Source organism: Daphnia magna, linkage group LG10 (genome assembly GCF_020631705.1).
Source record: "Daphnia magna isolate NIES linkage group LG10, ASM2063170v1.1, whole genome shotgun sequence".
NCBI lineage: Eukaryota > Metazoa > Arthropoda > Branchiopoda > Diplostraca > Daphniidae > Daphnia > Daphnia magna.
The window spans coordinates 3007997-3034640 of NC_059191.1; the positions used below are offsets into that span (position 1 = coordinate 3007997).

The following is a 26644-nucleotide window of genomic DNA, read 5'->3' on the forward strand; positions in this document are numbered from 1 at the left end:
TTGGACAAGAATGAAATGCTACCTCTTGAAGTCCCACGATATCTAGGTTACCGTCCCTGCAGAAGTTAAAAAGAATTTGATGTCGCTCGACTGACCTAATCCCTCCAATGTTGATAGATGCGATTTTTAGCTTTGCAGTCATTTAAATGGTTTCTTGGGTTGAGAAGTGGACAAGGTTGGTCTAGAATTCTGGGGTGTCAATGTTGGTTTGAAACGTTTGCTTTGTGGTACAGTGGGAACTTTCAGGTGGTCACTTGTTTTGTCAGTTTCCATGGACTCAACTTCCCCCAAATTGGGTTCCACTGGTTCCATGGAAATTGTCATAGGTTCCGAGTCATCAGGTTGTGTTTCAGGGATTATCATTTGAGCGGGCGGAGTCTGTCGTGGTGGGTCGTCTGTGGATTTAACGGGTTGTTCGGTGGGAGAAATTTCTAAGTTGGGAGTCCCCCTGAGAGTGAACTTTGTAATCCACACTCAAGAAGGGCCTTAGAAACCATGGGGTCTACATCTAAGGGTAGAGTGACGGGTTTTTCCGGGACTGTCTCTGTCTTTTTAGTCATTTTATTACTGGGCTTTTGGACAATGATAGGTTCCTTATTACGTCTCAAAGTTGGGCAGTTGTAGCTAAAATGGGTTTCGTCGTCACACAGTCTGCAAGTAGGTTTTTGTCCCTCATACTTTACCATGGCACGATAGCTGCCAATAGTAATGTATGAGGGAATATTCTTAGTCAACGTCATTCGTACTATCATCCAAGTGGCAAGGACAGGGTATAAAACGTCATCCTCTGCCACCCGATAGCGTTCCCAACGAGCATCAATTATGGTTCCAAATTCCTTCAGACGTGTCTTTACTACTCCCAAGTCTAGATTCTGTGGAATCCCTGCAATTCTGACAAATTTCTCCGGAATATTACTGTCCCTGATGACTACATTAACTTCTTTCCCTTCCAATTCCGTCCTGACGATACCACTGTGTTGGGACAAAAAATTTGAGGTGTATGCCTCTGTCGTAAACGTAATTCTAGCGACCTGATTTCTCGTATCAAGCACAGCAACTAGGCCTAAGAGATCCTGTGGCTCAACCTTCAAACTACGCACGAACCCATGTACCGCACGCATACTCAATCTCGGGAATTGAACCCCAAAATCGACATCTACACTATTGAGCCACTTGGCAGCCATTGTCCCCTAGACAATGTAAACAAACTGCCAAGGGGGAAGGGGGGGGCCCACACAAGTAAACAAAACACCGAAAAGGATAAATTTGGGGAAAACAAGAGAAAAACAAGAAAACTATACAAAATAAACACTCTAGAACATGAAAATAACAACAAAAAGTAATGAAAACCAGCAATAAACTCACAAATTGATGGGGAAACTGGAGAACACAAAAAAACACGTCTGCATCCAAGTACTAACGGGACCCGACCGAGTGGGTGAAACGGCTGGAGATGCAGGGTATCGATCCCCGTACTTCTCGCATGCTAAGCGAGCGCTCTATCATCTGAGCTACATCCCCGAGTACAACGCTCACTGTGGGCTCACCCGGGAAGTTAACCCGGGACCTCTCGCACCCTAAGCGAGAATTATACTACTAGACCAATGAGCCGCACACAAACATACCACTTTAACAAATTGGAAGAAGAAAACCCCCAGTCCTGATGAGGCTTGATGAATGTTTCAAACTTTGTAAACTATGCTGAGGTAGTAAGTGAAGGGTCGGTCACTGCCATCGAGTGTACACAAAACCTACCCATGCTGGAGGAAATAGATTAAAGAAAGGGGTGTGACAACAAAGACAATTATTTGACAGCGGTAAACGAGCGAAAAGAACAAAGTTATGACACAAAAACAACAAGCCCGAGGCATGGTGATTTGCAAAAATGGTTGGGAGCTCCGGAAAAACACATGTCAGCAAGAATCGCACTACTAGACCAATAAGGTTACAAAAATTTAACATCAACTAACCTAGAGTGACAACCGCCAGTCCTGGAAAGACTTGGTTGATGTTTGCAAGTTTCTAAACTAAGCCGAAGTGATGGTTATTGGAATCAGGTGTGACAAAAACTTTATCATTTTGCTGGATTCCACACGGCCTGAGTGTTAACGTAATGTGCCGAAATAGCTCAGTTGGGAGAGCGTTAGACTGAAGATCTAAAGGTCCCTGGTTCGATCCCGGGTTTCGGCAACCAACGGCTGATAACATCCCATATGGTCTAGTGGCTAGTTTATGGAGGGGTTTCCGGAAGGGGAATAAACATGTATGAGGTTGGTGCATTTTAAAATATTACTAAAATTACATAAATACAATATGAGGGAAAGAATCTACTAATCTACTGGGTAGGGAGTTTCTACGGGAAAAGGGGGGATATCCTCAGCTTCGGGGTTTGGTGCACCATGATGGAAATGGGCACACACCATATCCATTGATCCCTGGATCGCTGCCAATCGGGCCTTGAATCGGAAGGCACCCCAGGATCTTCCGTTGATTCCGAGAATCGAACGGATTTCGTCGTTCCTGGGGTACCATGATCCAAGAGACCCGACAACCAGGGGGAGAATCCTCCCATGCGAAGAATATTTATCATATTTCCGCTGGTAGGCATTCTCCATACTCCCTGGTTGGTCATAGCAGACCATGACGTCGACCATCACCCGGGAACCGGATAGTTGAAATTCAACATCTGGTCTTAACCTTTGCCCGGGGATGGCATTGTTGATCGTGACGTGGTGTCCCTGCTTGACTAGCAGCGACTCCAATTGATCTTGGATGGTGTTGTGCCTCTTGGTGGCGAGCTGGAGACCTTCTTCACAGTGGTTAAGCACATGAAACCCGGTCTCGTTTTCCTTTCCGCATCGGCGGCAACTCGTGTCTTGCTCCTGTGAGCAAAACCACGAGTGCCCCCGAAGAGGAAGGATGTCGAGCCGGGCCCTGTGAAGATATCTCCAGTCTCGGAAGGAGAGGGGCGTACGGCAGGATACCAGGCGAGCCATGTCTTTCGACTTGTCTTCCAGGGAGAGGCCAGTGGCAACTACTCCCTGGTGGCTCTTGTCGGAAATTAGGTCCCTGGTATAGCGCTGCCGAGCTACTTTCCGAAGTCCGCGGACTTCCTTGACTGGGCTTACGGAGACGTCATCGGCGACAATTCTTATATTTTCATCGCCGGATACATCAATCCGCACTCCCAGTCGTTTGGCAGCTTGGCGGGCAAGAGTCCAAAGATTGGACCCTGCCTCCGCGTACCTCAGTCTGTAGAGCCCCCCATCCACGGATCCCGAAAGATATTCCCCAACTGGCAACACTCCTGGATGCTCGTTTCTGAACCTTCGCCGGATGGTTTCATGGAGCTGCTCTCGACATATGTTCCTCACTGTAGGGTCTCTACAAGTGAGGAGCTGAGCAAGCCCTGGCGATGGTCCAGATATCGGCATCATCAGTGAGGCGGCATGTTCCTAGGCCCCCAACCCGCCGGTCCGCGTAGAAAAACGGGACCGTTGCGTGATTGGGAAGGTTGCAAATAAGGCCTAAGAACTTCCTACACTCAGTGTCCAGTTGGGTGAGGCAGTCTTTCAGGACCCGACCCGAAGCGAGGTGATGGGAAAGGGAAGGTAGAAGGTGGCTACGGAAAATCTCAAGTTTTTGCCATGGTGCGAGGTGGGAGGCGGCAATCTTGTCAAGGTTAGGGATAAGGTCCGTGGGAGGACGAAACCGCAATTTCCCGCCGATCGGTGTACCAAGATATGTCTCTTGGTCGTCTGGTCCCAAGCACCGAATGGGTTGAGTACCGATTCGGCACAGAGCCTCAGACGGCTTGCCTTTGTCAATGACCAAGCAAGCACACTTCCCGGCGTTGAATTGCAGTCCTAAGGTGTCAGCGGTGAGGGATAACATGTCTAAAATATTTTGGAGCTCGTCAGGAGAATTTGTAACCACGGCAATGTCGTCAGCATATGCCGTGGTCTTGACGAGCGAGCCAAATAATAAAAATCCGGGGTTGATATTGGACTTTCCGGCCCTGACGAGGGCTCGGAAGCCAGATTAAAAATAGGGGCGCTAAGAGCGTCACCCTGACGAACACCTGCTGTTGGGGAAATACGAACAGATTCTTTCTGAACGGCAAAATCCATCCGATTCCCCGAGTAAATGTCCGCCAGGATGCGCCGGAGGTCGTCTGGTATCGGAAGAGAAGCAAACAGCTCTCCAAGAACGGCGTGAGGAACAGAACCAAACGCATTGCACATGTCTAGCCATGCTATAGACACATGCCTACGTTTGGTCCTTGTCTCCTCGACAACGGTCTGCAAGAGCTGTGTGTGCTCCTGGATACCATGGACCCCCGGGAGGAAACCCTTTTGCTCGGGAGATAACCAGCCAAGATCTGAGGCGACCTCTGTGAGTCTCTGGCTGATTACTCCCGAGAACAGTTTGTAGATGGTCGGAAGAAGGGGAATTGGCCTAAAGTTGGAATAATCGCTAGTGTCCCCTTTCTTAAAGATGGGGACTGTTCGCGATATTTTCCAACAGTTAGGAATTCCAATCTTCCAAACTATTCTACAAACTGTTTCCAGCAAGATGCAGTCGGGGTCGAGGGCTCTTAGATGTCGATATTCTAGGCCATCGACCCCTGGTGATGTATTTGTAGCCCGACGAAGTTTAGCCTCAAGCTCTTTTTGGCTAGGTGCACGATTGAGGAAGTCCATCTGGTCCCTTGATGGATGGGACCAGTCGCAGGTGTCGTAGAGTACCCTCGCACTCTGGCACTGCTGCGAAGGTAGACTCGAGCGGTGGTAAGTCCTCTCGAGGTATTCCTCCGCAGCTTCAACAGTGCCATCGTACGAGGGTGAACGATCTCCGAGCACCTCTCGAACGGCTCTTCTTGGGTAGATATTGAAAAGCCGTTGAATCTTCCTCGCTTCGTAGGCCTTGAGCTTGATCTGTCACCGGGCCTTCTGCATCTGCCGGTTTTGGTTTCTTTTTCTACCATTAGGGTTTCCTCGGGGTTTTTCAGGGCTAGGGTCTTCTAAAATCTGTGCTTTGAGGAGCCAGTCAGCAGTGCAACGTTCAAGGACGCCTTCGAGATCAAGAAGAGTCTCGCAGCTCAGAAAAGCAGGTACCCAGAGACAAGCGAAATCGCTGCCTCTTTGGCTTTGCTCTTCTGAGCTGTCTTGGCTGCATCCTCGAACATTTTGCTGACTGGGGGAAAAGAGTTGGGTCTCTTGAAGGGGATCGGGTTGTGGCCCTTCCGGAGCTACAGGAGGTGGATAAGAAATTTCTTGTAGAGGGAGTTCGTAGAGCCAACTAAAATTTTGTGTATTAAAAGATGCGGTGAACTCCCTCTCAAGAATTAAAATGGGGCTTTGGGTAAAATTTGCTGGAGATTGGGCATTACCAGGCCCCTCCTCTTCGATCGCCGGCATTCCCATCACGGATAACTCTTGACGCTCATCTTCTGTGACAGCGATCTCCTCTTGGAAGGTCGCTACCACAGAAGAATCCCGAACAGAGGTATCCGCGTTGAAAAACCGTGGCGACCGGATGGAGGGTGATTGCTGTGGTGCTGAGTGCAATCTCTGGTAATGCCCTTTTAGTGTAGGGACGAGGTAGGTAAACGAGCGAAAAGAACAAAGTTATGACACAAAAACAACAAGCCCGAGGCATGGTGATTTGCAAAAATGGTTGGGAGCTCCGGAAAAACACATGTCAGCAAGAATCGCACTACTAGACCAATAAGGTTACAAAAATTTAACATCAACTAACCTAGAGTGACAACCGCCAGTCCTGGAAAGACTTGGTTGATGTTTGCAAGTTTCTAAACTAAGCCGAAGTGATGGTTATTGGAATCAGGTGTGACAAAAACTTTATCATTTTGCTGGATTCCACACGGCCTGAGTGTTAACGTAATGTGCCGAAATAGCTCAGTTGGGAGAGCGTTAGACTGAAGATCTAAAGGTCCCTGGTTCGATCCCGGGTTTCGGCAACCAACAGCTGATAACATCCCATATGGTCTAGTGGCTAGGATACCTGGCTTTCACCCAGGAGGCTCGGGTTCGATTCCCGGTATGGGAACAGTTAGAATTGTTCATTGTTACAATGTCATATTTTTGTTGCTTGGTTGAATCAAAAATAGAAAAATTCTCTGCTTTGGCAAGTTATCGATAATCAGTCATCGGTGTACAGTCTTAGACGGAGATTTGACGAAAAATTGCCGTCACTGTTTGAGTTTCAGTTTGAGAACACTTTTGCGGCTTTGTTGCAGCCAGAAGCCATAACTATTTAAATAGTTCACTAATGGGTGAACAACTTGAGTGGGTGAAAAGGCTGGAGATGCAGGTTATCGATCCCCGTACTTCTCGCATGCTAAGCGAGCGCTCTACCATCTGAGCTACATCCCCGAGTACAACGCTCACTGTGGGCTCATCCGGGAATTGAACCCGGGACATCTCGCACTCTAAGCGAGAATCATACTACTAGACCAATGAGCCGCACACAAACATACCACTTTAACAAATTGGAAGAAAAAAACCCCCAGTCCTGATGAGTCTTGATGAATGTTTCAAACTTTGTAAACTATGCTGAGGTAGTAAGTGAAGGGTCGGTCACTGCCATCGAGTGTACACAAAACCTACCCATGCTGGAGGAAATAGATTAAAGAAAGGGGTGTGACAACAAAGACAATTATTTGACAGCGGTAAACGAGCGAAAAGAACAAAGTTATGACACAAAAACAACAAGCCCGAGGCATGGTGATTTGCAAAAATGGTTGGGAGCTCCGGAAAAACACATGTCAGCAAGAATCGCACTACTAGACCAATAAGGTTACAAAAATTTAACATCAACTAACCTAGAGTGACAACCGCCAGTCCTGGAAAGACTTGGTTGATGTTTGCAAGTTTCTAAACTAAGCCGAAGTGATGGTTATTGGAATCAGGTGTGACAAAAACTTTATCATTTTGCTGGATTCCACACGGCCTGAGTGTTAACGTAATGTGCCGAAATAGCTCAGTTGGGAGAGCGTTAGACTGAAGATCTAAAGGTCCCTGGTTCGATCCCGGGTTTCGGCAACCAACGGCTGATAACATCCCATATGGTCTAGTGGCTAGTTTATGGAGGGGTTTCCGGAAGGGGAATAAACATGTATGAGGTAGGTGCATTTTAAAATATTACAAAAATTACATAAATAAAATATGAGGGAAAGAATCTACTAATCTACTGGGTAGGGAGTTTCTACGGGAAAAGGGGGGATATCCTCAGCTTCGGGGTTTGGTGCACCATGATGGAAATGGGCACACACCATATCCATTGATCCCTGGATCGCTGCCAATCGGGCCTTGAATCGGAAGGCACCCCAGGATCTTCCGTTGATTCCGAGAATCGAACGGATTTCGTCGTTCCTGGGGTACCATGATCCAAGAGACCCGACAACCAGGGGGAGAATCCTCCCATGCGAAGAATATTTATCATATTTCCGCTGGTAGGCATTCTCCATACTCCCTGGTTGGTCATAGCAGACCACGACGTCAACCATCACCCGGGAACCGGATAGTTGAAATTCAACATCCGGTCTTAACCTTTGCCCGGGGATGGCATTGTTGATCGTGACGTCGTGTCCCTGCTTGACTAGCAGCGATTCCAAGAGATCTTGGATGGTGTTGTGCCTCTTGGTGGCGAGCTGGAGACCTTCTTCACAGTGGTTAAGCACATGAAACCCGGTCTCGTTTTCCTTTCCGCATCGGCGGCAACTCGTATCTTGCTCCTGTGAGCAAAACCACGAGTGCCCCCGAAGAGGAAGGATGTCGAGCCGGGCCCTGTGAAGATATCTCCAGTCGCGGAAGGAGAGGGGCGTACGGCAGGATACCAGGCGAGCCATGTCTTTCGACTTGTCTTCCAGGGAGAGGCCAGTGGCAACTACTCCCTGGTGGCTCTTGTCGGAAATTAGGTCCCTGGTATAGCGCTGCCGAGCTACTTTCCGAAGTCCGCGGACTGCCTTGACTGGGCTTACGGAGACGTCATCGGCGACAATTCTTAGATTTTCGTCGCCGGATACATCAATCCGCACTCCCAGTCGTTTGGCAGCTTGGCGGGCAAGAGTCCAAAGATTGGACCCTGCCTCCGCGTACCTCAGTCTGTAGAGCCCCCCATCCACGGATCCCGAAAGATATTCCCCAACTGGCAACACTCCTGGATGCTCGTTTCTGAACCCTCGCCGGATGGTGTCATGGAGCTGCTCTCGGCATATGTTCCTCACTGTAGGGTCTCTACAAGTGAGGAGCTGAGCAAGCCCTGGCGATGGTCCAGATATCGGCATCATCAGTGAGGCGGCATGTTCCTAGGCCCCCAACCCGCCGGTCCGCGTAGAAAAACGGGACCGTTGCGTGATTGGGAAGGTTGCAAATAAGGCCTAGAAACTTCCTACACTCAGTGTCCAGTTGGGTTAAGACAGTCTTTCAGGACCCGACCCGAAGCGAGGTGATGGGAAAGGGAGGGAAGAAGGTGGCTACGGAAGATTTCAAGTTTTTGCCATGGTGCGAGGTGGGAGGCGGCAATCTTGTCGAGGTTAGGGATAAGGTCAGTTGGTGGTCGGAACCGCAATTTTCCTCCGATCGGTGTACCAAGATATGTTTCTTGGTCGTCTGGACCCAAGCACCGAATAAATTGATCACCAATTCGGCACTGGGCGTCAGACGGCTTGCCTTTGTCGAAGACCAGGCAAGCACACTTCCCGGCATTAAATTGCAGCCCCAAGGTGTTTGCGGTGAGGGTAAAAACGTTTAAAATGTTTTGGAGCTCGGAGGGAGAATTTGTAACCACGGCAATGTCGTCAGCATATGCCGTGGTTTTCACGAGCGAGCCAAATAATAAAAATCCGGGGTTAATATTGGACTTTCCGGCCCTGACGAGGGGCTCGGAAGCCAGGTTAAAAATAGGGGAACTAAGAGCGTCACCCTGGCGAACACCTGCTGTCGGGAAAATGCGGATGGATTCTTTCCCAACGGCAAAATCCATCCGATTTCCCGAATATATGTCCACCAGGATGCGCCGGAGGTCCTCTGGTATTGGAAGTGATGTGAACAGCTCATTCAGAACGGCGTGAGGCACAGATCCAAACGCGTTGCACATGTCCAGCCATGCTATAGACATGTGCTTTCGTTTGGTCTTTGTCTCCTCGACAACCGTCTGTAAGAGCTGTGTATGTTCCTGAATACCATGGACCCCCGGGAGGAAACCCTTTTGCTCGGGAGATAACCAGCCAAGGTCTGAAGCGACTTGCGTTATTCTCTGGCTGATCACTCCCGAGAACAGTTTGTAAATGGTAGGAAGAAGGGATATTGGTCTAAAGTTGGAATAGTCGCTAGTGTCCCCTTTCTTGAAAATGGGGACAGTTCGCGATGTCTTCCAACAATTAGGAACCCCTAGCTTCCAAACCATTTTACAAACTGTTTCCAAGCAGAATGCAGTTGGGGTCGATGGCTCTAAGATGACGGTATTCTAGGCCATCAACCCCTGGTGATGTGTTGGTAGCCCGGCGAAGCTTAGCTTCAAGCTCTTGTTGGGTTGGCGCACGATTAAGGAAGTTCATCTGGTCCTCTGAAGGTTGGGACCAGTCGCAGGTGTCGTAGAGTTCCCTCGCACTTTGGCACTGCTGCGGAGATGGTCTCAATCGGTTGTAAGTCCTCTTGAGATATTCCTCCGCAGCTTGTACAGTACCATCGTAGGAGGGTGAACGGTCTTCGAGCACCTCTCGAACGGCTCTTCTTGGGTAAATGTTGAAGAGCCGCTGAATCTTCCTCGCCTCGTACGCCTTTTGCTTGATATGTCGCCGGGCCTTCTGCATCTGCCGGTTTTGGTTTCTTTTTCTTTTTTCAGGGTTTCCTCGGGGTTGTTCAGGGCTAGGGTCTTGTAAAATTTGTGCTTTAGGGAGCCAGTCAGCTGTGCAACGTTCGAGGACGTCGTCTAGGTCATGTAGGGTCTCACAGCTCAAGAAGGCAGGAACCCAGAGACTGACAAAATCGTCGTCTCTTTGGCTCTGCTCTTCTGAGCTGTTATGACTACGTCCTCGATTGCTTTGCTGACTGGGGACAAAGGTTAAGGTCTCGGGGTTAGGTGAAGGGTCTAAAATCTCTTGTAATAAAATTGTGGGGCTAGTATTTTCTTGTGGGGGAGTTCATAAAGCCAACTAAAATTTTGTGTATTAAAAGAGGAGGCGAACTCCCTCCCAAGATCTAAAATAGGGCTAGCGGTAAAATTTGCTGGAGATAGGACATTACCAAGGGATTCCTCGATCGCTGGGATTTCCACCACGGATAGCTCATCACGCTCGTCTTCTGTTGCAGTAACATCCTCTAGAGAGATCACTGCAGCAGAAGAGTCACGGTTGGAGCCATCCATACTGGATATCCCAGCAAATCGGATGGAGGGTGATGGGTTGTTATTAGAATGTAACCTTTGGTAATGTCCTTTTAGTGTAGGGCCATCTCCAGCAAATCCACACACTCCGCATTCCCAATATTTAACTAGTCGGAGTGTGTGGGCTGTCTCTAGGTGTCTGTGGATACTACCCATGGCTCTGGTGTTAGTTGCCAAGGTAGTCCACTCACACCTAGGACACTTCGTGGGTTTCCCAGGGTATTTTAAAATGATTTTGTCCCCTTCAATTCTGGAAGGGGAAAACGTGGGGAGAGAAGAGTGAGCGGGATTAGGAGACCCCTGCAGAACCATCCATTGCAGATGCAATGGTTAGTTCGAGGGATTGGCGGAGAATACTGGAGGAAAGGGACTCAGTACAAGGTCTTGCATGTCTGCCGGCTGAAATAAACGAATTAAATTCCTTTTTACAGCCAAGGCAGACATACTGGGTGGTGTACTGAACCCCTCTCCTAGAATGTCTTTCTTTTATGTGTGTCTCCGCCAATTGTCTCTTGCGATCCCCAGACCAGGGACCGCTACCTCGCTCACCTTGACAGGATTTCTCCCCACATTTTAAAATGTTTGGCAGAGGAACTGGGATTTTAATGATTGTCCCATGGAGTCTTACTCTAGTAGCATTTCTACTAGATGCTCCTACCTCTGCCATTGCTACCCTGGGCCGACTTACATATGAAAGAATAAAACAGTAATTCTTATTAACTAAAACCAAAGAAGTAAAGAAAAAATCGGTCAAATATTGTTAGAAAAATAAAAACTAAACCAATAAAAATCTGTAGAGTAAATTCTAAATAAATATGAAAAGAAAGGATTTATAGAAATTTAAGAAAGAGGAAAAAAAATAGCAAAATTGACGCTTTAAGTAATAAAAATTAAAAATAAAATAATTTTGTAAAGAATAAAAAAAATTAAAACAGAAGAAATTGTGGAATAAAAAAACTTGAGGTAAGAATAAAAAAAAATATATAAAATAAATTTAAACCGAGGAAATTGTGGAATAAAATAAGAAAAAAAAAATTTTAAAAACCGAAGAAAGTGTGGAATCAAATTTGAGAAAAAAAAAATCAAGGATGAAAAGAATAAATAAATAAATTCTATGGAGTATTAAAATCAAAGAAAAATATGCATTAAAATTCAATATTTGTTTTGGTTTAAGCATAAGAATGTTTTTAAGGTATTTTTGGATGTCAATGGATAAAATGTAAAAATAATACAAGGAGCTAAAACACTTCATCAATAAAAATCGGAGCTCTTTAAAAACAGGTCTGCTCTCCACGAAGTCTAGCAGAAGGAGGATCAAATTATCAAGTCATTATTGGAATCAGGTGTGACAAAAACTTTATCATTTTGCTGGATTCCACACGGCCTGAGTGTTAACGTAATGTGCCGAAATAGCTCAGTTGGGAGAGCGTTAGACTGAAGATCTAAAGGTCCCTGGTTCGATCCCGGGTTTCGGCAACCAACGGCTGATAACATCCCATATGGTCTAGTGGCTAGGATACCTGGCTTTCACCCAGGAGGCTCGGGTTCGATTCCCTGTATGGGAACAGTTAGAATTGTTCATTGTTACAATGTCATATTTTTGTTGCTTGGTTGAATCAAAAATAGAAAAATTCTCTGCTTTGGCAAGTTATCGATAATCAGTCATCGGTGTACAGTCTTAGACGGAGATTTGACGAAAAATTGCCGTCACTGTTTGAGTTTCAGTTTGAGAACACTTTTGCGGCTTTGTTGCAGCCAGAAGCCATAACTATTTAAATAGTTCACTAATGGGTGAACAACTTGAGTGGGTGAAACGGCTGGAGATGCAGGGTATCGATCCCCGTACTTCTCGCATGCTAAGCGAGCGCTCTACCATCTGAGCTACATCCCCGAGTACAACGCTCACTGTGGGCTCATCCGGGAATTGAACCCGGGACCTCTCGCACCCTAAGCGAGAATCATACTACTAGACCAATGAGCCGCACACAAACATACCACTTTAACAAATTGGAAGAAGAAAACCCCCAGTCCTGATGAGGCTTGATGAATGTTTCAAACTTTGTAAACTATGCTGAGGTAGTAAGTGAAGGGTCGGTCACTGCCATCGAGTGTACACAAAACCTACCCATGCTGGAGGAAATAGATTAAAGAAAGGGGTGTGACAACAAAGACAATTATTTGACAGCGGTAAACGAGCGAAAAGAACAAAGTTATGACACAAAAACAACAAGCCCGAGGCATGGTGATTTGCAAAAATGGTTGGGAGCTCCGGAAAAACACATGTCAGCAAGAATCGCACTACTAGACCAATAAGGTTACAAAAATTTAACATCAACTAACCTAGAGTGACAACCGCCAGTCCTGGAAAGACTTGGTTGATGTTTGCAAGTTTCTAAACTAAGCCGAAGTGATGGTTATTGGAATCAGGTGTGACAAAAACTTTATCATTTTGCTGGATTCCACACGGCCTGAGTGTTAACGTAATGTGCCGAAATAGCTCAGTTGGGAGAGCGTTAGACTGAAGATCTAAAGGTCCCTGGTTCGATCCCGGGTTTCGGCAACCAACGGCTGATAACATCCCATATGGTCTAGTGGCAAGGAGTGGCTAGGATACCTGGCTTTCACCCAGGAGGCTCGGGTTCGATTCCCGGTATGGGAACAGTTAGAATTGTTCATTGTTACAATGTCATATTTTTGTTGCTTGGTTGAATCAAAAATAGAAAAATTCTCTGCTTTGGCAAGTTATCGATAATCAGTCATCGGTGTACAGTCTTAGACGGAGATTTGACGAAAAATTGCCGTCACTGTTTGAGTTTCAGTTTGAGAACACTTTTGCGGCTTTGTTGCAGCCAGAAGCCATAACTATTTAAATAGTTCACTAATGGGTGAACAACTTGAGTGGGTGAAACGGCTGGAGATGCAGGGTATCGATCCCCGTACTTCTCGCATGCTAAGCGAGCGCTCTACCATCTGAGCTACATCCCCGAGTACAACGCTCACTGTGGGCTCATCCGGGAATTGAACCCGGGACCTCTCGCACCCTAAGCGAGAATCATACTACTAGACCAATGAGCCGCACACAAACATACCACTTTAACAAATTGGAAGAAGAAAACCCCCAGTCCTGATGAGGCTTGATGAATGTTTCAAACTTTGTAAACTATGCTGAGGTAGTAAGTGAAGGGTCGGTCACTGCCATCGAGTGTACACAAAACCTACCCATGCTGGAGGAAATAGATTAAAGAAAGGGGTGTGACAACAAAGACAATTATTTGACAGCGGTAAACGAGCGAAAAGAACAAAGTTATGACACAAAAACAACAAGCCCGAGGCATGGTGATTTGCAAAAATGGTTGGGAGCTCCGGAAAAACACATGTCAGCAAGAATCGCACTACTAGACCAATAAGGTTACAAAAATTTAACATCAACTAACCTAGAGTGACAACCGCCAGTCCTGGAAAGACTTGGTTGATGTTTGCAAGTTTCTAAACTAAGCCGAAGTGATGGTTATTGGAATCAGGTGTGACAAAAACTTTATCATTTTGCTGGATTCCACACGGCCTGAGTGTTAACGTAATGTGCCGAAATAGCTCAGTTGGGAGAGCGTTAGACTGAAGATCTAAAGGTCCCTGGTTCGATCCCGGGTTTCGGCAACCAACGGCTGATAACATCCCATATGGTCTAGTGGCTAGGATACCTGGCTTTCACCCAGGAGGCTCGGGTTCGATTCCCGGTATGGGAACAGTTAGAATTGTTCATTGTTACAATGTCATATTTTTGTTGCTTGGTTGAATCAAAAATAGAAAAATTCTCTGCTTTGGCAAGTTATCGATAATCAGTCATCGGTGTACAGTCTTAGACGGAGATTTGACGAAAAATTGCCGTCACTGTTTGAGTTTCAGTTTGAGAACACTTTTGCGGCTTTGTTGCAGCCAGAAGCCATAACTATTTAAATAGTTCACTAATGGGTGAACAACTTGAGTGGGTGAAACGGCTGGAGATGCAGGGTATCGATCCCCGTACTTCTCGCATGCTAAGCGAGCGCTCTACCATCTGAGCTACATCCCCGAGTACAACGCTCACTGTGGGCTCATCCGGGAATTGAACCCGGGACCTCTCGCACCCTAAGCGAGAATCATACTACTAGACCAATGAGCCGCACACAAACATACCACTTTAACAAATTGGAAGAAGAAAAACCCCAGTCCTGATGAGGCTTGATGAATGTTTCAAACTTTGTAAACTATGCTGAGGTAGTAAGTGAAGGGTCGGTCACTGCCATCGAGTGTACACAAAACCTACCCATGCTGGAGGAAATAGATTAAAGAAAGGGGTGTGACAACAAAGACAATTATTTGACAGCGGTAAACGAGCGAAAAGAACAAAGTTATGACACAAAAACAACAAGCCCGAGGCATGGTGATTTGCAAAAATGGTTGGGAGCTCCGGAAAAACACATGTCAGCAAGAATCGCACTACTAGACCAATAAGGTTACAAAAATTTAACATCAACTAACCTAGAGTGACAACCGCCAGTCCTGGAAAGACTTGGTTGATGTTTGCAAGTTTCTAAACTAAGCCGAAGTGATGGTTATTGGAATCAGGTGTGACAAAAACTTTATCATTTTGCTGGATTCCACACGGCCTGAGTGTTAACGTAATGTGCCGAAATAGCTCAGTTGGGAGAGCGTTAGACTGAAGATCTAAAGGTCCCTGGTTCGATCCCGGGTTTCGGCAACCAACGGCTGATAACATCCCATATGGTCTAGTGGCTAGTTTATGGAGGGGTTTCCGGAAGGGGAATAAACATGTATGGGTTGGGTGCATTTAAAAATATTACTAAAATTACATAAATAAAATAAATGGGGAAGAGTCTACTAATCTACTGGGTAGGGAGTTTCTACGGGAAGAGGGGGGGTTATCCTCAGCTTCGGGGTTTGGTGCACCATGATGGAAATGGGCACACACCATATCCATTGATCCCTGGATCGCTGCTAATCGGGCCTTGAATCGGAAGGCACCCCAGGATCTTCCGTTGATTCCAAGAATCGAACGGATTTCGTCGTTCCTGGGGTACCATGATCCAAGAGACCCGACAACCAGGGGGAGAATCCTCCCATGCGAAGAATATTTATCATATTTCCGCTGGTAGGCATTCTCCATACTCCCTGGTTGGTCATAGCAGACCACGACGTCGACCATCACCCGGGAACCGGATAGTTGAAATTCAACATCCGGTCTTAACCTTTGCCCGGGGATGGCATTGTTGATCGTGACGTCGTGTCCCTGCTTGACTAGCAGCGACTCCAAGAGATCTTGGATGGTGTTGTGCCTCTTGGTGGCGAGCTGGAGACCTTCTTCACAGTGGTTAAGCACATGAAACCCGGTCTCGTTTTCCTTTCCGCATCGGCGGCAACTCGTATCTTGCTCCTGTGAGCAAAACCACGAGTGCCCCCGAAGAGGAAGGATGTCGAGCCGGGCCCTGTGAAGATATCTCCAGTCTCGGAAGGAGAGGGGCGTACGGCAGGATACCAGGCGAGCCATGTCTTTCGACTTGTCTTCCAGGGAGAGGCCAGTGGCAACTACTCCCTGGTGGCTCTTGTCGGAAATTAGGTCCCTGGTATAGCGCTGCCGAGCTACTTTCCGAAGTCCGCGGACTGCCTTGACTGGGCTTACGGAGACGTCATCGGCGACAATTCTTAGATTTTCGTCGCCGGATACATCAATCCGCACTCCCAGTCGTTTGGCAGCTTGGCGGGCAAGAGTCCAAAGATTGGACCCTGCCTCCGCGTACCTCAGTCTGTAGAGCCCCCCATCCACGGATCCCGAAAGATATTCCCCAACTGGCAACACTCCTGGATGCTCGTTTCTGAACCCTCGCCGGATGGTGTCATGGAGCTGCTCTCGGCATATGTTCCTCACTGTAGGGTCTCTACAAGTGAGGAGCTGAGCAGCCCTGGCGATGGTCCAGATATCGGCATCATCAGTGAGGCGGCATGTTCCTAGGCCCCCAACCCGCCGGTCCGCGTAGAAAAACGGGACCGTTGCGTGATTGGGTAGGTTGCAAATAAGGCCTAGAAACTTCCTGCACTCAGTGTCCAGTTGGGTAAGGCAGTCTTTCAGGACCCGACCCGAAGCGAGGTGATGGGAAAGGGAGGGAAGAAGGTGGCTACGGAAGATTTCAAGTTTTTGCCATGGTGCGAGGTGGGAGGCGGCAATCTTGTCGAGGTTAGGGATAAGGTCAGTTGGTGGTCGGAACCGCAATTTTCCTCCGATCGGTGTACCAAGATATGTTTCTTGGTCGTCTGGACCCAAGCACCGAATTAATTGATCACCAATTCGGCACTGGGCGTCAGACGGCTTGCCTTTGTCGAAGACCAGGCAAGCACACTTCCCGGCATTAAATTGCAGCCCCAAGGTGTTTGCGGTGAGGGTAAAAACGTTTAAAATGTTTTGGAGCTCGGAGGGAGAATTTGTAACCACGGCAATGTCGTCAGCATATGCCGTGGTTTTCTCGAGCGAGCCAAATAATAAAAATCCGGGGTTAATATTGGACTTTCCGGCCCTGACGAGGGGCTCGGAAGCCAGGTTAAAAATAGGGGAACTAAGAGCGTCACCCTGGCGAACACCTGCTGTCGGAAAATGCGGATTGATTCTTTCCCAACGGCAAAATCCATCCGATTTTCCGAATATATGTCCACCAGGATGCGCCGGAGGTCCTCTGGTATTGGAAGTGATGTGAACAGCTCATTCAGAACGGCGTGAGGCACAGATCCAAACGCGTTGCACATGTCCAGCCATGCTATAGACATGTGCTTTCGTTTGGTCTTTGTCTCCTCGACAACCGTCTGTAAGAGCTGTGTATGTTCCTGAATACCATGGACCCCCGGGAGGAAACCCTTTTGCTCGGGAGATAACCAGCCAAGGTCTGAAGCGACTTCCGTTATTCTCTGGCTGATCACTCCCGAGAACAGTTTGTAAATGGTAGGAAGAAGGGATATTGGTCTAAAGTTGGAATAGTCGCTAGTGTCCCCTTTCTTGAAAATGGGGACAGTTCGCGATGTCTTCCAACAATTAGGAATCCCTAGCTTCCAAACCATATTACAAACTGTTTCCAGCAGAATGCAGTTGGGGTCGATGGCCCTAAGATGACGGTATTCTAGGCCATCAACCCCTGGTGATGTGTTGGTAGCCCGGCGAAGCTTAGCTTCAAGCTCTTGTTGGGTTGGCGCACGATTAAGGAAGTTCATCTGGTCCTCTGAAGGTTGGGACCAGTCGCAGGTGTCGTAGAGTTCCCTCGCACTTTGGCACTGCTGCGGAGATGGTCTCAATCGGTTGTAAGTCCTCTTGAGATATTCCTCCGCAGCTTGTACAGTACCATCGTAGGAGGGTGAACGGTCTTCGAGCACCTCTCGAACGGCTCTTCTTGGGTAAATGTTGAAGAGCCGCTGAATCTTCCTCGCCTCGTACGCCTTTTGCTTGATATGTCGCCGGGCCTTCTGCATCTGCCGGTTTTGGTTTCTTTTTCTTTTTTCAGGGTTTCCTCGGGGTTGTTCAGGGCTAGGGTCTTGTAAAATTTGTGCTTTAGGGAGCCAGTCAGCTGTGCAACGTTCGAGGACGTCGTTTAGGTCATGTAGGGTCTCACAGCTCAAGAAGGCAGGAACCCAGAGACTGACAAAATCGTCGTCTCTTTGGCTCTGCTCTTCTGAGCTGTTATGACTACGTCCTCGATTGCTTTGCTGACTGGGGACAAAGGTTAAGGTCTCGGGGTTAGGTGAAGGGTCTAAAATCTCTTGTGATAAAATTGTGGGGCTAGTATTTTCTTGTGGGGGGAGTTCATAAAGCCAACTAAAATTTTGTGTATTAAAAGAGGAGGCGAACTCCCTCCCAAGATCTAAAATAGGGCTAGCGGTAAAATTTGCTGGGGATAGGACATTACCAAGGGATTCCTCGATCGCTGGGATTTCCACCACGGATAGCTCATCACGCTCGTCTTCTGTTGCAGTAACATCCTCTAGAGAGATCACTGCAGCAGAAGAGTCACGGTTGGAGCCATCCATACTGGATATCCCAGCAAATCGGATGGAGGGTGATGGGTTGTTATTAGAATGTAACCTTTGGTAATGTCCTTTTAGTGTAGGGCCATCTCCAGCAAATCCACACACTCCGCATTCCCAATATTTAAGTAGTCGGAGTGTGTGGGCTGTCTCTAGGTGTCTGTGGATACTACCCATGGCTCTGGTGTTAGTTGCCAAGGTAGTCCACTCACACCTAGGACACTTCGTGGGTTTCCCAGGGTATTTTAAAATGATTTTGTCCCCTTCAATTCTGGAAGGGGAAAACGTGGGGAGAGAAGAGTGAGCGGGATTAGGAGACCCCTGCAGAACCATCCATTGCAGATGCAATGGTTAGTTCGAGGGATTGGCGGAGAATACTGGAGGAAAGGGACTCAGTACAAGGTCTTGCATGTCTGCCGGCTGAAATAAACGAATTAAATTCCTTTTTACAGCCAAGGCAGACATACTGGGTGGTGTACTGAACCCCTCTCCTAGAATGTCTTTCTTTTATGTGTGTCTCCGCCAATTGCCTCTTGCGATCCCCAGACCAGGGACCGCTACCTCGCTCACCTTGACAGGATTTCTCCCCACATTTTAAAATGTTTGGCAGAGGAACTGGGATTTTAATTATAGTCCCATGGAGTCTTACTCTAGTAGGATTTCTACTAGATGCTCCTACCTCTGCCATTCCTACCCTGGGCCCACTTACATATGAAAGAATAAAACAGTAATTCTTATTGACTAAAACCAAAGAAGTAAAGAAAAAATCGGTAAAATATTGTTAGAAATATAAAAAATAAACCATTAAAAATCTGGAGAGAAAATTCTAAATAAATATAAAAAGAAAGGATTTATAGAAATTTAAGAAAGAGGAAAAAAAATAGCAAAATTGACGCTTTAAGTAATAAAAATTAAAAATAAAATAATTTTGTGAAGAATAAAAAAAATTAAAACAGAAGAAATTGTGGAATAAAAAAAACTTGAGTGAAGAATTTAAAAAAATATATATAAAATAAATTTAAACCGAGGAAATTGTGGAATAAAATAAGAAAAAAATTTTGTGAAGAATAAAAAAAAATTTAAAAACCGAAGAAAGTGTGGAATCAAATGAGAAAAAAAAAATCAAGGATGAAAAGAATAAATAAATAAATTCTATGGAGTATTAAAATTAAAGAAATATATGTATTAAAATTCAATATTTGTTTTGGTTAAAGCATAAGAATGTTTTTAAGGGATTTTTGGATGTCAATGGATAAAATGTAAAAATAATACAAGGAGCTAAAACACTTCATCAATAAAAACCGGAGCTCTTTAAAAACACGTCTGCTCTCCACGAAGTCTAGCAGAAGAAACCTCAGTGAAACGACGAAGAAACCTGAGTGTTAACGTAATGTGCCGAAAACCAGTGGGAGAGCGTTAGACTGAAAATCTAAAGGTCCCTGGTTCGATCCCGGGTTTCGGCAACGAACGGCTGATAACATCCCATATGGTCTAGTGGCTAGGATACCTGGCTTTCACCCAGGAGGCTCGGGTTCGATTCCCGGTATGGGAACAGTTAGAATTGTTCATTGTTACAATGTCATATTTTTGTTGCTTGGTTGAATCAAAAATAGAAAAATTCTCTGCTTTGGCAAGTTATCGATAATCAGTCATCGGTGTACAGTCTTAGACGGAGATTTGAAGAAAAGTTGCCGTCACTGTTTGAGTTTCAGTTTGAGAACACTTTTGCGGCTTTGTTGCAGCCAGAAGCCATAACTATTTAAATAGTTCACTAATGGGTGAACAACTTGAGTGGGTGAAACGGCTGGAGATGCAGGGTATCGATCCCCGTACTTCTCGCATGCTAAGCGAGCGCTCTACCATCTGAGCTACATCCCCGAGTACAATGCTCACTGTGGGCTCATCCGGGAATTGAACCCGGGACCTCTCGCACCCTAAGCGAGAATCATACTACTAGACCAATGAGCCGCACACAAACATACCACTTTAACAAATTGGAAGAAGAAAACCCCCAGTCCTGATGAGGCTTGATGAATGTTTCAAACTTTGTAAACTATGCTGAGGTAGTAAGTGAAGGGTCGGTCACTGCCATCGAGTGTACACAAAACCTACCCATGCTGGAGGAAATTGATTAAAGAAAGGGGTGTGACAACAAAGACAATTATTTGACAGCGGTAAACGAGCGAAAAGAACAAAGTTATGACACAAAAACAACAAGCCCGAGGCATGGTGATTTGCAAAAATGGTTGGGAGCTCCGGAAAAACACATGTCAGCAAGAATCGCACTACTAGACCAATAAGGTTACAAAAATTTAACATCAACTAACCTAGAGTGACAACCGCCAGTCCTGGAAAGACTTGGTTGATGTTTGCAAGTTTCTAAACTAAGCCGAAGTGATGGTTATTGGAATCAGGTGTGACAAAAACTTTATCATTTTGCTGGATTCCACACGGCCTGAGGGTTAACGTTATGTGCCGAAGTAGCTCAGTTGGGAGAGCGTTAGACTGAAGATCTAAAGGTCCCTGGTTCGATCCCGGGTTTCGGCAACCAACGGCTGATAACATCCCATATGGTCTAGTGGCTAGGATACCTGGCTTTCACCCAGGAGGCTCGGGTTCGATTCCCGGTATGGGAACAGTTAGAATTGTTCATTGTTACAATGTCATATTTTTGTTGCTTGGTTGAATCAAAAATAGAAAAATTCTCTGCTTTGGCAAGTTATCGATAATTAGTAAATTGCTCGAGGTCGCGAAGCGACCGAAGAGCAGTTATGATTGTATGTATAATAAAGCGAGACCTTAACTTATAGTGTTGACACTTGTATTTAGCCCTTTCAACGCAAACAAAAACAAAAGAATAACGATATGGTCCGCCTCAGGACCTCAACGCCCCCTTTATCCTCAGACCTTTAAGGCTCGGGAAATCTTCTCAGGGCCGCTGATCCGAAAGAGTAGGCCAACTCTTCACCTTTTCTGTTGGTTACTGCCAAATCCTCTTCCTCTGAAAGGAATGAAGAAAAACGATTAATAAAGTTAGGAGCGGGTTGGGGGGGTACCTTAACCTAAGTTAAGGTCTCGCTTTATTATACATACAATCATAACTGCTCTTCGGTCGCTTCGCGACCTCGAGCAATTTACTAATTGCATGTAAATCGCTCGACCTTAACTTATAGTGACTTCAAAGCACGTTAACCAGACAAACCACTGGCACCACCTAGCACTTGGCTAGCCACGCTTTCTTTCTCGATTGGCCGACTGTAATGCTTGGCGAATACGCTTTCGGACGACCAGTTGCCCGAACGCAAAATTGTTTCGATTGATAAACCCGTCGCCACCGCCTTAGATGCGGCCGCCCCACGGGTGGAATGCGCTGTATAGATTGACGTGTCAATTCCTGCGTCGCCCAGAAAATCTTTGATCCATCTGGCCACCGTTGAAGCGCCGATCGGAGCGTGGGGGATTTAATACTTAACATGAGATTAGAGTTAGAATCCTTCCTGAACTTGCGTGTTTCTTTACAATAATAATCAAGACACGAGACTGGACAGACGTTTGACAAAACCGTGAGCTTTTTTAAGGAGAAGATCGCTCCTGCTGAGCTAGGTGTCTGCGACTTTCTGAGCTTTGACAAGGCGAACTTCACTGCCGGCCCTGAGAAAACCATAGACGAAAAATCAATAGATGCAATTTCCGAGACCCTAAACAAGGAAGTGAGAGCCAACAAAATTACTAATTTCTTTGATAAAACTGCTAGGCTCAACCCGCTATCGGGGCCTAGCGACTCGATATAATCCAAAACTGTATCTGTGCTCCAAAACCCAGTATACTTTGGTTTGGGAGGGGAAGAATTAAAAATTCCTTGCATCAGTTTGACAACCAGAGGGTGTTTACCTACATCCCAGCCCTCTATCTTTTCCAGCGTACCGGACAACATTGACCGATACACATTTATTGACCTGTACGCTTTACCTTCTTCGAAAAGATCCGATAAAAATTTCAAAATCAAATTTAGAGTAGGAGACAAGGGATTTTCACTCCTCTTAGAGCACCAATGGAACCAAACGTTCCAGGCACTTTTGTAAGTAGCTGATGTGGTTTCGCGATTGCTGGCCAGGAGTAATTGCACCACTCCTTCCGAAAGGCCTCGGTTTTCATATCGTCGCCTGATAAGGTCCATGCGGCCAACAGGAGGGACCCTCGCACTAGGAGTGGGTGGCCGGTGCCCGTCGCGTCCAGCAACAGGTCCTCGCTCGGTTTCAAAATGCGGACCGGCCGACAGGACAGCTCCAAAATCGTTGGCCACCACGGCTGGGACGGCCACACTGGGGTTACCATCAGCACGTCCGCTCTGTCCCTCCTGATCTTGATCAAGCATCGGTGGATCAGATTGAACGGGGGAAACGCGTATCCTTTCAGATTCTTCCAATTCTGAGTGAAAGCGTCCAACGCCACCGATTCCGGCTGGGGTTTCCAGCTCATAAACCGCGCCACTTGCCGGTTCCAATGGGATGCAAATAAATCCACTTCCGGTGCCCACAGTTCCGACAGCTGGGAAAAGATGGACATCTTGAGCTTCCAGTCGCTGGACTCCCGTTTCCATCTGGATTGCAGATCTGCGAGAGAATTCAATATTCCAGGGAGATGAACTGCGTGGACCGAAATTTTTCTACTCTCGCACCAACACATAATGTCCGCCGCTATATCGTTAAGACTTTTCGAACGCGTCCCTCCAGCTTTGTTTACATAACAAACGGCCGTGGAGTTATCCATCATTAAACGAATAGAAATTCCCTCCAATTGACTAGTGAAGGCTTTGAGAGAGTATAATGCCGCGAGAAGCTCTAATTCATTGATATGCCTCAGCCTATCTACTTCCGTCCAAGGGCCCCTTGTCGAGACCCCATTAAGCACGCCACCCCACCCTGAGTTTGATGCATCCGAATAGATGGTCAGATCGGGATCCACCGCCAACATTGGCTTTCCGTTACATTTAATCAAATTAGCAACCCACCAGGACAAATTGATTTTAGAGCCGTTGTCTAATAAAACCAAAGAATTTAAATCATTTTCGAACCGGACGCAACCATCAATATAGAGCCTCTGCAAATCTCTATAATGGGACTGGGCAAAAGGAACGGCCTTGATCGCCCAAGCAAAAAGACCGAGGACTTGAGCAATCTTCCGTAAAGGAGCGGAACTTTTCGACAACAAATTTTGACACAGACGAATGATTTCGTCAACTTTTTCCGTGCGTAAGGAAAGCGACAGGTTACGCGAGTCTACAATTAACCCCAGGAATTCGATTACTTGGTGGGGGGTGCCGATAGATTTCTCTACATTTATCACAAAACCACATTTTTCTAAAAGCTCCGTGGCAAACAAAATTTCCCGCTCCGCCTCCTTTTTGCAAGAATTTAATAGCAAAATGTCGTCTAAATAGATGACAAGACGAAAACCTTGGGACCGTAGGAAGGTCACAATAGGTTTAAGAATTTTAGTAAATAAAAAGGGGGCGGATGTCAGACCGAAGGCTAGCGTTTTGAATAGGAAAAGTTGCCCCCCCCCACCTGATTTGAATAAACTTTCTGTCTTCTTGGTGAAGAGGCACGGTAAGATATGCGTCCTTCAGATCAATTTTTGTAAAAAAATCGTCGGGACGAATGATCTCTTGTAAAGAACTAACCCCTTCCATCTTAAAATGAGGGGAACAGACAAATTTATTTAAAGCTTTCAAGTTTACTATCGGCCTAAACCCACCCGATTTTTTGGGAATAATAAACACCCCACTGACAAAACATTGCTCCGATTCTTCAACCGGCTCAATAGCTTCTTTTCTTACAAGATCCTGAATTTCTTGATTACAGAGCGCCCATTGACTCTCCCCCATTTCCATGTTGCTTTGGTTACGAGCTTGAAACGGGCTCGCCAAAAACTCTAACTTTACACCCTGACTGATGCTTTGTACGATCCATGGATCACTCGACAAACATTTCCAGGAATCAACAAAACGTCTTAATCTACCTCCCACAATGGGCGGAGAATCTAAGGAATAATTATGTAAAGATAAATTTTCCGACCTGATTGAGTGGTTTCCTCTGCTCCTGTTAAAGGTGCCGGATGATCCGCCGTTATAGCCGTTGCTATAGCCTCCTTGACCGAAATTTCCTCCATGATGAGATCTTGAGGAGCCACGATAACCGCTGCTGCCCGCTCTAGGCCTTGATGACGAGCCATGGCTGCTACTAATGCTTCTAAGAGTTTGGTCGTCTGTTGCCTCCTTCACCATGTTCTTGATGAAGTGTCGACCAAAAAGCGAAGCGCACTCCCGCGGCTTGAAACGGTGGGGCTCCTTCAACAAGGAGAGAAATTTCGGATCCGAAACTTTCAGCAAGTTTTCCCGTCGGTTGGTAGTCACATTGTGAAACGTGTGGCCCCAGAGACGCAGGGCCGTATCCGCTGCTTCTGCCAATGGAGAATCTTTCAAATCTGCGGATTCCGCAATTTTTTCTCTCAGGAATAAAAGCGGACGCGCTACATCCAAAATTTTGTAGTGTTCAGCTTTCAGGGACCTTTCCGTAGCCTCCGCCTTGGACATCTCTGGAGTTTTAATGTCTTTGAAGCGGCGCGAAAAAGAAGAGTCTACCTGGGGACAAACTAAATCAAAACCAGAGTTAGGGAAACTCGGAATCAAACTACCACGAAGATTTCTGGCTTCCGGCGCGCTTAAAGAGGTTGTCATCCAGTTCCTGAAGACTTTCATTCTCTTCCTGGCAACCGTGAATTTGAACTGCTTCGATTCTTGACCCGGCGGCTGAACTGGCTGCCTATCTCCTGGCTGATCTTGTTGAGCTCGCCGTTCTTCTGACTGCTCTCTCCTTAAACGATCTTCTTCCACGATTCGCTCCAACCTTTCTCTAGACCGTTCCCTCCGTTCACGCTCCAACCTCTCCTGTTCTGCCTCGTCTGGAGCTCGAGATCCGCGACGTGGGCTGCGAGAACGATCCGGCCGATCTTGGGCTGGACGACGCTCTCGTTTTGAACGACGAGAACGGCGAGAGACTGAAGAATCACTTTCCGAAGATGACGAAGTCGAACTATCTGACGGCATGACCGTTTTGCGTAAGAGCCGAAAAGCGTCTGAGGATAAAGGGGGCGTTGAGGTCCTGAGGCGGACCATATCGTTATTCTTTTGTTTTTGTTTGCGTTGAAAGGGCTAAATACAAGTGTCAACACTATAAGTTAAGGTCGAGCGATTTACATGCAATCAGTCATCGGTGTACAGTCTTAGACGGAGATTTGACGAAAAATTGCCGTCACTGTTTGAGTTTCAGTTTGAGAACACTTTTGCGGCTTTGTTGCAGCCAGAAGCCATAACTATTTAAATAGTTCACTAATGGGTGAACAACTTGAGTGGGTGAAACGGCTGGAGATGCAGGGTATCGATCCCCGTACTTCTCGCATGCTAAGCGAGCGCTCTACCATCTGAGCTACATCCCCGAGTACAACGCTCACTGTGGGCTCATCCGGGAATTGAACCCGGGACCTCTCGCACCCTAAGCGAGAATCATACTACTAGACCAATGATCCGCACACAAACATACCACTTTAACAAATTGGAAGAAGAAAACCCCCAGTCCTGATGAGGCTTGATGAATGTTTCAAACTTTGTAAACTATGCTGAGGTAGTAAGTGAAGGGTCGGTCACTGCCATCGAGTGTACACAAAACCTACCCATGCTGGAGGAAATAGATTAAAGAAAGGGGTGTGACAACAAAGACAATTATTTGACAGCGGTAAACGAGCGAAAAGAACAAAGTTATGACACAAAAACAACAAGCCCGAGGCATGGTGATTTGCAAAAATGGTTGGGAGCTCCGGAAAAACACATGTCAGCAAGAATCGCACTACTAGACCAATAAGGTTACAAAAATTTAACATCAACTAACCTAGAGTGACAACCGCCAGTCCTGGAAAGACTTGGTTGATGTTTGCAAGTTTCTAAACTAAGCCGAAGTGATGGTTATTGGAATCAGGTGTGACAAAAACTTTATCATTTTGCTGGATTCCACACGGCCTGAGTGTTAACGTAATGTGCCGAAATAGCTCAGTTGGGAGAGCGTTAGACTGAAGATCTAAAGGTCCCTGGTTCGATCCCGGGTTTCGGCAACCAACGGCTGAT

General features: G+C 46.5%; 1 protein-coding gene and 21 non-coding genes across 22 annotated transcripts; 15 read left to right on the forward strand and 7 right to left on the reverse strand.

Moving 5' to 3' along the window:
• Nucleotides 1-138: 138 nt before the first annotated feature.
• Nucleotides 139-1215, reverse strand: LOC123476934. The gene is made up of 3 exons (XM_045179945.1): nucleotides 1053-1215; nucleotides 461-1004; nucleotides 139-395 (listed from the first exon to the last, which is right to left on the reverse strand). The coding sequence occupies exons 1-3, from the start codon at nucleotides 1182-1184 to the stop codon at nucleotides 139-141; spliced, it is 933 nt and encodes a 310-aa protein (XP_045035880.1). The 5' UTR covers nucleotides 1185-1215.
• Nucleotides 1216-2117: 902 nt separating this feature from the next.
• Nucleotides 2118-2190, forward strand: Trnaf-gaa. Its single transcript has one exon. It is a non-coding gene; the product is annotated as a tRNA-Phe (tRNA).
• Nucleotides 2191-5907: 3717 nt separating this feature from the next.
• On the forward strand, nucleotides 5908-5980 carry Trnaf-gaa. Its single transcript has one exon. It is a non-coding gene; the product is annotated as a tRNA-Phe (tRNA).
• A 17-nt stretch (nucleotides 5981-5997) lies between these two features.
• Nucleotides 5998-6069, forward strand: Trnae-uuc. The gene has a single exon. It is a non-coding gene; the product is annotated as a tRNA-Glu (tRNA).
• A 344-nt stretch (nucleotides 6070-6413) lies between these two features.
• Trnas-aga lies at nucleotides 6414-6485 on the reverse strand. Its single transcript has one exon. It is a non-coding gene; the product is annotated as a tRNA-Ser (tRNA).
• A 506-nt stretch (nucleotides 6486-6991) lies between these two features.
• Nucleotides 6992-7064, forward strand: Trnaf-gaa. The gene has a single exon. It is a non-coding gene; the product is annotated as a tRNA-Phe (tRNA).
• A 4746-nt stretch (nucleotides 7065-11810) lies between these two features.
• On the forward strand, nucleotides 11811-11883 carry Trnaf-gaa. The gene has a single exon. It is a non-coding gene; the product is annotated as a tRNA-Phe (tRNA).
• A 17-nt stretch (nucleotides 11884-11900) lies between these two features.
• Nucleotides 11901-11972, forward strand: Trnae-uuc. Its single transcript has one exon. It is a non-coding gene; the product is annotated as a tRNA-Glu (tRNA).
• Nucleotides 11973-12316: 344 nt separating this feature from the next.
• Nucleotides 12317-12388, reverse strand: Trnap-agg. Its single transcript has one exon. It is a non-coding gene; the product is annotated as a tRNA-Pro (tRNA).
• A 506-nt stretch (nucleotides 12389-12894) lies between these two features.
• Trnaf-gaa lies at nucleotides 12895-12967 on the forward strand. Its single transcript has one exon. It is a non-coding gene; the product is annotated as a tRNA-Phe (tRNA).
• Nucleotides 12968-12984: 17 nt separating this feature from the next.
• Trnae-uuc lies at nucleotides 12985-13066 on the forward strand. Its single transcript has one exon. It is a non-coding gene; the product is annotated as a tRNA-Glu (tRNA).
• A 344-nt stretch (nucleotides 13067-13410) lies between these two features.
• Nucleotides 13411-13482, reverse strand: Trnap-agg. Its single transcript has one exon. It is a non-coding gene; the product is annotated as a tRNA-Pro (tRNA).
• A 506-nt stretch (nucleotides 13483-13988) lies between these two features.
• On the forward strand, nucleotides 13989-14061 carry Trnaf-gaa. Its single transcript has one exon. It is a non-coding gene; the product is annotated as a tRNA-Phe (tRNA).
• Nucleotides 14062-14078: 17 nt separating this feature from the next.
• On the forward strand, nucleotides 14079-14150 carry Trnae-uuc. Its single transcript has one exon. It is a non-coding gene; the product is annotated as a tRNA-Glu (tRNA).
• Nucleotides 14151-14494: 344 nt separating this feature from the next.
• Nucleotides 14495-14566, reverse strand: Trnap-agg. The gene has a single exon. It is a non-coding gene; the product is annotated as a tRNA-Pro (tRNA).
• Nucleotides 14567-15072: 506 nt separating this feature from the next.
• On the forward strand, nucleotides 15073-15145 carry Trnaf-gaa. Its single transcript has one exon. It is a non-coding gene; the product is annotated as a tRNA-Phe (tRNA).
• A 4800-nt stretch (nucleotides 15146-19945) lies between these two features.
• Nucleotides 19946-20017, forward strand: Trnae-uuc. Its single transcript has one exon. It is a non-coding gene; the product is annotated as a tRNA-Glu (tRNA).
• A 344-nt stretch (nucleotides 20018-20361) lies between these two features.
• Nucleotides 20362-20433, reverse strand: Trnap-agg. Its single transcript has one exon. It is a non-coding gene; the product is annotated as a tRNA-Pro (tRNA).
• A 506-nt stretch (nucleotides 20434-20939) lies between these two features.
• Trnaf-gaa lies at nucleotides 20940-21012 on the forward strand. Its single transcript has one exon. It is a non-coding gene; the product is annotated as a tRNA-Phe (tRNA).
• Nucleotides 21013-21029: 17 nt separating this feature from the next.
• On the forward strand, nucleotides 21030-21101 carry Trnae-uuc. Its single transcript has one exon. It is a non-coding gene; the product is annotated as a tRNA-Glu (tRNA).
• Nucleotides 21102-25980: 4879 nt separating this feature from the next.
• Nucleotides 25981-26052, reverse strand: Trnap-agg. Its single transcript has one exon. It is a non-coding gene; the product is annotated as a tRNA-Pro (tRNA).
• A 506-nt stretch (nucleotides 26053-26558) lies between these two features.
• Nucleotides 26559-26631, forward strand: Trnaf-gaa. Its single transcript has one exon. It is a non-coding gene; the product is annotated as a tRNA-Phe (tRNA).
• Nucleotides 26632-26644: the final 13 nt, after the last annotated feature.